Source organism: Heliangelus exortis, chromosome 1 (assembly GCF_036169615.1).
Source record: "Heliangelus exortis chromosome 1, bHelExo1.hap1, whole genome shotgun sequence".
NCBI lineage: Eukaryota > Metazoa > Chordata > Aves > Apodiformes > Trochilidae > Heliangelus > Heliangelus exortis.
In genome coordinates, this window is record NC_092422.1 from 83358286 (window position 1) to 83368454 (window position 10169).

The following is a 10169-nucleotide window of genomic DNA, read 5'->3' on the forward strand; positions in this document are numbered from 1 at the left end:
ACAAGATGCCATCTGCAATACCCCTTACGTGGCAGAGACCCCACAGGGTAGGGCAGGGCTGAATTACATTAGCATCACTTTGCAACTGGGTTTATTGCTCCATTTACCAAATACCATGGCTGAGCTCACATACTCCCTAAGAGACCAGCTGCTGCTGGCTTCAAGATGGAAATGTTCTGCAGACATACAGGCAGAATTTTCTGGCTCAGGCTATTTTGAAGGGTGGTGCAATCTCACTCCATGCGTCACATCACAACTGTGGTAAAAAAAATCCCTTTCCAAATTAAATGGGACTCAAAAGACCTGGTGAGATTGTACAGGAGGCAGCAAAGCACATCCCAATCATCAGGTAAGAATTGTTCTTTACAGAATCTGTTGCGCCCCTCTCTGAAGAATCTGTTCTCTGTAGTAGAACTGACTCCTATTTTCTCTATATATCAGCTACTGTACTAATGCATATAGGCCACCATGAGTTAATGTTGTCTTTTATGGTGTATTTGAAGTATCAGTGTTCTGACATTCCTGTCCAAATAGGCTAGCTATGAGCCAGAATTTCAGTGGCTTCTGTGAAGTGCTTTAGATTGCATGGATCTAAACAGAGCATACCAGGTTTTGTACTTGTTTCATTGACTGAGTGGAGTACAATGGCAAGACAGTCATCAGAAAGGTAACAAGCTACTGACAGACATCTGGAAGCAAATGAAAAGGAAAGTTATGCATCTGCTTCCATACTTTCCCTTTTCACACTTTTCTGTTTAACAAAATCTGCATGGGAAGAATAACAGAGGTCTTTTCTCATGAAATCAAATGTAGGAACATATATGCAGAATGAAAGTACTTTTTCTGGAGTTTCATAATAATCTTTCTGGAGCGACAAAAACTTGGCATACTCAAGACAGAGGAAGAAGTCTGAGTAGATGAGAGGTATGAGAAATAAGGCCAAGTCTGGACACTAGCCCTTGACAAGGTCTTGTCTCTAAAATGCACACAGAACTGCAATAAATTTCCCAAGTTCTCACTATTTTAAGACAAGGGAAGGAAAGTAAGAGAAATATTGTACTCAGTTCCTATTCATATTGATAAGAACACATAAGGCAAAAATACAACTAAGGCAAAGCTTTATTTATTTTTTTTTTTTTTTGGTAGAAAGAAAAATGAAGCAGTCATAATTAAGAAGTACTTTCTGGGTTTGTTCTGCAGCAGAACCTTCACCAAGCCTCATTAAATTGACAGTCTTACTCAGTGCAACTTATTTTCAAGTAAAGCAAAAACACCAAATGAGATCACAAATGGCTATTTAGAATCTTTTTTCTGACCATGGCACCAGAATGCACATAAAAGGGGGTGCAGCCATCACTATTTTTAATCACCCACATTTTACGCTCTACCACTGATAACAAACCTTTTTCCAGTTGCTACCCCACTTGTTTTTTCACTTTGTGCATCAGTGAAACTACTGCGTTTTTCTTGGTTCCACAACTCATCTCTCAGATGCTGACACCTAGTTCAGAAATTGTTGTCCTGACCCAAATAATATTCAGTTACTATACATTTGAAGTTCAGTAAGACATACACATACATCATCTTCACACTACACTTGCCTGTTAGGCAAATGCAATATTACAGTACTAATTTTACTTGCACTTGTGTAAAAGCAAAACTGTTTGTTTACAAAGCAAGAGATTTTGAACAGCACTGCAAACTACACATACATTGTTCCTTCTGTATTCTCACACTAGCTGTATGTATATACAATTTAAGCAATGACACTGTTTTTAGCTTGTTCTTTTTATGGGACACTTGCTATGTGCCCCAATAGTCAGTTGTCTAAAAATTAAAAGAAAAATAATCAAAACTGCATAAGAGTGCTTTAATTGTAATTTGTTAAAACCCAAAACAGCCTTAGGATAGCTGTTAGATAGTTACCAGTCTCTTCCAACAATGTGCAGTAATAAAGACAAAAATCTATCCTTAAGCAGCATCTGAGAAAACAACTTAATGTAGCTGCCACTTAGTGGCAGCAATCATTCAGGCATTTTTGGTATTGATACATCTCTTTATCATATAATTTGTGCATTAATCAATAAAAATGTAGGCCCTAATCCAACAAATACTTGTGTGCAAATGTTTTTCTTCCACGTGGATTATTTCAAGTTAAGACTCATCAAATGAGGAAAGTTAAGAGCTTGCATAAATCTTTACAGGAAGGGAATTCTAAGTGCTTGAAACTTAACTGTATTAATTCATAGGACAAAGATCCAATTCTAGACTTAGAAAACATAGAAAGCACTCCTATGAAGAACAGATATGTTGCTTTAAGCCAACAAGAGCCTCTAGAAATGCGTGTGCCTTCTCTCTAAACACTTCAATTCTACTTGGGAGTCACAAGAGTCCAGTTTTACTGCCCTAGCTCCCCGCTACTGCATGAGGAATCAATAAAGTGCTTGTCACAAATTCTGCAGAAAAAAACCAAACTGAAGTACCTTTCAAATGGTTTCAGATTTGTAAACTATGAATTAAGGGCTGACATCTGATCCCCAGCATCTTTCCCTGAATCAATAACAAATATTACGTTCTTCATTCTGAGTAAAAATTAGAATTCTGCTAGGACTAGATATATTTCACCTTCAACCACTGCCTCCAGAGGAAAAGCTTAACTGGATTTATTTTCAATGTAAATGTTCATGCTTAACCAAAATGTGCTCATGCAATTTCACAAGCACTGGCACTAAATGTGACAGTTAGCTTTGTTTAATCGAACATGAAGCACCAGTACTGTTTGCAGTACATCCATTTGGAATTGTGTATGTAATTTGTTCCCAAATGCACCATAATCCTGAGGGGTCTTGCTTGCCCTTTGACCTTTCCTCTGTGTTTTGTTCATCTGGAATAAAGTGTCTTTGCAATTAGCTTTGATATAAATTGTATTGATCTTTGTGACATCTTTTTATTAACATACTTTTCAATATTTAAATTATTAGAATTTTCTCTTTAGATAGATAGATATATATATTTAATTTTTTTGCTAGCCTTCAGATAATTAATCTATGAGAACTGCCTTAGACTGTATGCTCACTGTATATAACTTTTGTATGCTACTCATACAAAAACAAAAAAAGGTTTGAAATGTTTAGCCATGTGTTTGGACAGTTATTTGTTTTTAAAGGCTTTGGTGTTGCTTATATTTATCTTCCAGTCAGCTACAGGAGAATAGCAACAGCAAACACATTGACAATGCAGTTCATTGTTCGGTTTTCCCATCTCACCGTACAGGTTCCTAGAAGAAGAGATCATTACAAAATAAAAATAGAGTTCCAGTGTCTTTATTACATTCACTTTATCACAGTGTACAGTATGTCAAGTTAGCATGAATAATTCAGCTGTTATTTCAGGTAAGTACTATTATGTCATCTTGGCTATACATAGATCACAGTCCTCAAAACATTTTCATTAACTCATACATTGTTTACTTCTTAAAATAAGAATGATTAAGATAGTTCCCTGGAAAACACAGTTTCAGTACCTCTCTTAAAAAGCTGGACTTACAAAAATTCTTGAAAATTCTCCTAGTGGAATGGGCAACATAATTAGGCACGAATTTAGAAAAAAGATTGAATCAAATACTTTCTATTGTCCTTACTTTCTGCAGTTTTCCCTCTTCAGTTATATTAAAATATCAATGCCTTGAAAGCCAACAAAACGTGAAGACTAAGCTGTACTTGTTTACTTAACTTCATTTGATTATTTTCTCTTTTTTTTAACCGTGGTTGACCTTCTAATATCATCTCTATTTTGAATTTAAATCTTGGTGCCCTCTTCTAAGACCTTTCTGAGCCCTGGGAGAGACATAAGATCATTTTAATATCATTTCCCTATGCTGCTCTTAATCTGGGGAAAAACTCACTTAGATCTAATTTAGAAGCAATAAAATGCATCCAAAGCCTGGATGAGAGTTAATCAACTAAAAAGCATACTGTTAGTCAAACTATTTCTATTTTTTGCCATGTTCTGTTCTCTTCCAGAGTAGTGCTCTCCCCTCACAGCAGGTAAGTGGGTATGTTCAGGACCAGCTACTTGCATTTACTGCAAGCAACATTTTACTGCCTCTTCAACTCATCTGTGGTTACTGGCAAGGATAAAATGTTTTGATTAATTTCAGAATTAATACATTTCTGCTCCTCCTTCTCATAATTTACAAAGCAATTGCTCTTAATGCAGGCACTGACTCTTAACAAAATATCTCTGCTGGGATTGTAAACAAGCACCTGGTCTTGGAAGCTACTGCTTCTACAACCAGTCTTGAAAATGTTCAACCTAACTATTACAACTGGGCAGTAAGCAACATTTCTTTTACTAAATTTTTTTTAATTTGACTGAGGAAACTTACCATCAGTTGTGGTATCCCAGAAGCACGAGTTTGCTGTGTGAAGACCAGCTCCACTCCTCTGCATCACTGCACAGGTTACTGCAAGACACAGTCATAAAACCCAATAATTCATTACTAAAGCAGAGGAGCTGAATCATTCAGTACTTCTGAACTCAAGTGGCTGGCAGGCCATTGACTCAGCAAAGTCCAAACTTGGTATTTTCCTCAAGACCTTGGATTTCATTTCATGACTATTTTTACTCACATAAAGACAACAGCTTTAACAAAATGCTTGCTAATAGGATTATGGATTTTATCTTTTAAACCACTTGGGTATGGCTTGTGTCATGTGCACCACAGAATGGGATGGCAGGTGCTGTCCTCACAGGTACAGCAGAAGTCACATTTGACGAGAGTTGTTTCCCAAAGGTACTGGTTGGCTGACCTCTGAAACCACTCTCTGGTAACATGCAGCATTTCTACACTGACCTGCAATGGTCATAAAACCAGTGACAAACTGAATCCAAGACTTTCAAAACAGAACAGAGTGCTATTACACTTGCTCTTATATCAACACTGCATAAGGACCAAACTGGGTTAAGCTTCTACTTATTTTAATTTCCCTGCCACAGATATGCATGTAAATATGACTCAGCCTAGGACTTAGGTCTTCCAAATGTCTGTATTTATAGGAAACCTAATTCTACTGAAAATTTTATTTAAGATAAATAGCTTGTATTTCCTAAACTGATATCAAAAAGGGGATAACAGTAGTTTTGGGTTGCTTAGCAGTCAAGGTAAAACTGTGTAATGTGTCATTTTCTGTGCTAAGTGTTGCTAGCATGCTTAGCCCAAGTGAAACTGTCACAATTTCACCACAGGTATTACTAAAACTCCATATAGCAGAAAAGTTCAAATACCTACTCTGCTTTGTTGATAGTTTAAAACTTTCTACTGAATATAGCATTGCTTTCAAATGAACCTTTCAGCAGTTATTTATTGTGATTCTAAGTGGTATCACTGCTTGTACTTACCAATGTACTTATATGTTTTTCCAAGTTTTACCAGATGTGTCAGTGACTGTTCTACTATAGCAGCAGTCCACTGGTTGACTTTGTTGTGATTATAATCTGCCTTGCCTAGAACATTTTCTATGCACTAAAACAGAGACAAAAAAGGAGTTACAGTAAACATACTTCAAAATGTAGAGGTTTAATATGTCTTGCATAATCTGAGGAATTTTGTCTGGCAATGGGATTACTTTAAATCATGTGAGCCACTGCTGAATGGGAAGTAAAATGAAACTTATTTTTAGTACATTTTTACCATATTACTACAGAGAGAAGAATGAGGCTCTGACTGAACATTTCTTGTAGAAAAGACCTTAGCCATATGCTTTCTGTACCAGATAAGGTTAATGCATCTATTTACAAATGAGGATACTAACACAACCCACAACCTCCTGCCCCAACTTGGTTTTTAGAAGCTATGGAACTGGAAATAGTAGTGCTCAAATCATATCATAGAATCATAGAATGTTGGGCTGGAAGGGACCTCAAGGATCAACCTTTCCAATACTACTGTTTACATTATATGTTTCAGCACCCCACTGAGCTGAGACTTTTCAAAGTGGAGGAATCCACCACTTCCCCAGGGAGACCATTTCAATGTCTGACAGTCCTCAGAGTGAAAAATTTTTTTCTTGTGTTGAAATGGAATCTCCCCAGAACCAACTTGTGCCCATTGCCACTTGTCCACGTGACTCCTTGTAAGCAAGCAGTCTCCATCTCCTCTGCAGCCCCCCTTAAAGTACTGGATCATAATAAGGTCTCCTCTAAATCTTCCCTTCTCAAGGCTGAACAACCTCAATTTTTCAAAATGTCATCTTGGGCTGGTCAGATTTTCAGAGCCTGTGAGCAGCTGCTGAGACATACTAACTGTTCAGCTTATACAAATACATCTTAATTAGAATAAGTTACTTTGGGTTACAATATTGTGTGATTTATGTTGTTTCCCTAGTTTTGCTTCCTTCGCATGGGCAACTAGATCTGCTGAAGCCTTAGACTGCAACAGAGTTAATTTTCTTACTAATTTTCCTAGTAGCTGGTACAGTGCTGTGTTTTGTCTTCCTAGTGTGAGAAAAATGTTGATAACACACTGGTATTTTGGTTGTTGTTAAGAAATGTTTTTCCTAAGTCTGGAACTTTTTGGTTTCCTGAGTTCTGATAAGGGGCACAGGTAGAAAAGAAGCCTCACCTAGAAGACAAGGAGCCTTCTGGACACAGAAGAATCCAATAGGGTGATAGAAGACCCCAGACCAAAAATCACCATTGGACTAGAAGATATATGAACAGCATGTGATGGGCAGGTTTATAGTTCACAAGGGTGTAACTGCCCAGAGATTTCTTTCTTTGGGGTTCCTCTCTTGGAGGCACCCAGCTTGAGGTGACCCTGTTGCTGCAGCTTTCAATTAAAATTGTTTATTTTTTATAAAATCTGAGTTTGGTGCCACAGATCTTAAAATGCCCAATTAGTTCTGATCAGAGTGCATAACGCTAGACAGAGGATTAAATGGAAACAATCACAGACAGAATAGAAGACAGCAAAGGGATAAGATCCCTCAGGGATTTTGGTTCTTCCAGAAATGTACCCAGTGATAGGGCTCCTCAGCTCTGGATAAGCTTTCAGAGGCAAAACCACTTGGCTTTATTCCCAGTGCCTGGTGTGCAAGTAGAAAGACTCCGTTGTACCATATTTGGCCTTTCAAGGCAGGGACAGTTATATAAAGGGTTGAATTGTCATTTATCTGATATCCAAGCTTGCTGCTGTGTACTGGAGCCACTCTAGAAGTCCAGCCCTCTCCCTTCCTGACAGGGCAGGGGGAAAAGGACCTGCATAGCCCCTCTAGGTATTCCTTTCTCAAAACTGTATTTCCTTGCAAAAGCTACAGCATCTGCACATTAACCATGTCCCGGTTACTAGGTGTGTAATTGAGATCATCAAGCTACTCTCTTTCAGACAGCTCTTTTTATGTGAAAACTATTTTTTAAAAGCACTGCCAGAATAACAGGCTCATGGTGTGCAATCTCCTGCACAAGCCAAGACCAACTTCAAGTCTGATCATGTTGCTCAGCTCCAGTCAAGTTTTAAAAAGGATGGAGACCTCATTAGTGATGGAGACCCTGCAACCTCTTTAGTGATTAACTACTCTGTAACTGGACGGAAGAAAAAAAAAATTGACTGAATTTCCCCTGCAACTTGTGATTGCTGCCTCTCTTTCCACTGTAATGTGAATTCTGGCACTCCCTTCTCTCATCTACCTTCTACCTCTTTATGTAGTTGAAGAAAACAATTAGATGAAGCTTAAAGCAGCACCAAATGGAATTCCATCTTTATATGATATAAATGACAGTTTCAAGTAAGTTTGAATTTTTCTGGGTTGCTCAATCAAACTAACTGCTTTCACTACTGGGGAAGGCAAAGTAAAGACTTTCTTTAAAATACAGATGTTAGATAAAACCTACCTCTTTAACTATGTTGTGGGCCTCATCAGCATTGAAAATCATCTGTAATAAAAATTAAATATTATTATTTCTGACAGGAAAGTAAATCATGCAGTTGTGTTTTTTTGGTTTGGTTTTTTTTTTTTTGGGTAGGGTTTTTTTGTTGTTTGTTTGTTTTTTTACTCTAAGTAGCACATAATGATCAGGCCTCCTGTCAAGGAGTTACTTGCATTATGCAGTCTGTTAGTATAATTCTAAAATCTTACTTTTTTCCCCAGCACCATACATCCATTATTTGTTTTGCTAGTCACACCTCAATGGGTCCAAAAAGCTCAGGCCTCAAGGAGCTCAGATATGGGTTACATTTACACCCTCTGTAAAGATTAAATTCCACCACTGTCTACGCTTTTCATTGTAATATCCTCCAAAACACAAAGTTAAATGGCAAACTTTCCCCTCAGGATCATAATCCTGGTTTTAACTGGAGTCACACACTTTTATTAGCCACAGGTTGCATCTTGGTGCCAAAATACTAACACGAGGTTTTGCAACCTTCACGTAAAAAAGACCAGTTTCCATAGTAATTAGCTTATCCAAATAACTTCCTTGAGAGCAGAAAAAGCCCGCAAGTTTTAATGCCTCCTGTTTCCTGTTCGTTCCTGCTCGCCAGAATTTACCTGGGCTACCAAAGGAAGCACAGCCCGTGCCACCTGCCTCTTGGCTTTCAGCGATTTCAAACACGAGCCAGAACAGAAAAACCCAAAACCAAACAAAAAAGGAAGAAAAAACAAAACAAAAAACAACCAAAAACCAAGTAAGCAAACAAACAAACAAAAATCCCAAAAAAAGGCAAAAACCCCAAGACCACCACCACCAAAAAAACCCTCAAGGACAACGTTTCTACGAGGCACTTTGTAAATGCAAGCTGGTGGCTGGGGACCCGCAGCGAGGCGGTCCGGGCTTCCCAGCTCTGTCTGGCAGGGATCATCCCGCAGCGCAGAGGGGGCCCAGCACTTGTTGGGCGTTTTTCCAGGGGTGACACAAGGAAGATGGCGGCAGACGGACAGCACCGCAGCGGGCGGCAGCAACCCCCAACCCCGCTTCCATTTTCCCTCGCAGGAAAACTTTTTAATCTCCCAGAACCGAAGCCGGGGACCCGCAGCCCCGGGCAGGCAGAGCGCAGCGACAGGCCCCCCGCCCACGCAGGGAAACCCCGATCCGCCTCGGCCAGCTGACAGCTGTTGCACGGCTCCCGGGGTGCCCGAAGGAGGGGGAACGGCACCTACAGCCCACCTACACCTGCCCGGGCACGGCAGGGGCAGCGGCCCCGGCAGCACCACAGCGTCCGGCAGGCTGCGGGCCGCCTCTCCCTTCGGCGCGGCGGGGCCTGGCTCGGCGGACGGCCCCGCACCCCTCCCGGGCGTCAGCCCACCCCACCCCACAGCCTCTCCGCCCCGTCGTGGGGCGGTGGCCCCTACCTCGTCGTTGAGGGGGTGAAAATCCTCCATGGCCCCGGCTCGGGCGGCGGCTGTTCCGGCAGCGGCGGCTGCGAGCCTTGCGCGGCTCCGCCTCGGCCGGGAGGGGCCTCCTGCGGCAGCGGGGAGGGGAGTGGAGCGGGCGGTGCTCTGCGGGGACGGGTCGGACCTGGGCCCCGACTACCGGTGGGGGCGGTGCGGAGCTGGCAGGTGGTGCCGGCCCCGGGCGGGTGGGTGCCGGTGCTGCAGGGCCGGTGCAGCCCCTGTGCGGTCCCGCCTAACAGCGGTGGAGTCTTGGTTTGTAGCTTCACTGTGCTGAACGCAGGGGATTCGTAACAGAGCAGCTTCTCCGAAGGAGCAATAATGCCCTTGCCTCGCCCGCGCCCATATTTCCCCCCCCCCCTTTTGTTTTTTCTTCTGTTTCTGGAGTAATCTGTTGGTTATCGAACACAAAATCACCGTTAGGGGTTAATAGGGGCAAACTGCAACTTCTTCTAGTTCCACTACAATGAAGAACTGACCCTGAGATTGATTTGACTCTTTATATGGATGCATCAGATCTTTTATTCTCTTTCTGAAGGTGCCTGGGAAACAGGAAAGACACCTAGAACAAAACGATGCGGAGTTTTCAAATGCCTGGAGTTTTCATTATTATTATTTTGAGATTTTATTACTATTTTGGGACTATTATTGTTATTGAGTAAGGCCTTGTGTAGATGCACCTCTTGTGATACCTGGTCCTTCTAAACCAGACAACATGAGAGAGAGGACTTAAGACTTCCTTCAGTTCCAGTTTCACTTTTGGTGAAATATATTTGGATGGAT

The 10169-nt window shown here is 41.0% G+C and overlaps 1 protein-coding gene across 1 annotated transcript; it reads right to left on the minus strand.

The window, feature by feature from the left end:
* Nucleotides 1–1101: 1101 nt before the first annotated feature.
* DYNLT3 (dynein light chain Tctex-type 3) lies at nucleotides 1102–9503 on the minus strand. Its single transcript, XM_071750771.1, has 5 exons — nucleotides 9348–9503; nucleotides 7891–7932; nucleotides 5401–5524; nucleotides 4388–4465; nucleotides 1102–3277 (listed from the first exon to the last, which is right to left on the minus strand). Exons 1-5 carry the CDS (start codon nucleotides 9375–9377, stop codon nucleotides 3201–3203), a joined length of 351 nt encoding a protein of 116 aa, XP_071606872.1. The 5' UTR covers nucleotides 9378–9503; the 3' UTR covers nucleotides 1102–3200.
* Nucleotides 9504–10169: the final 666 nt, after the last annotated feature.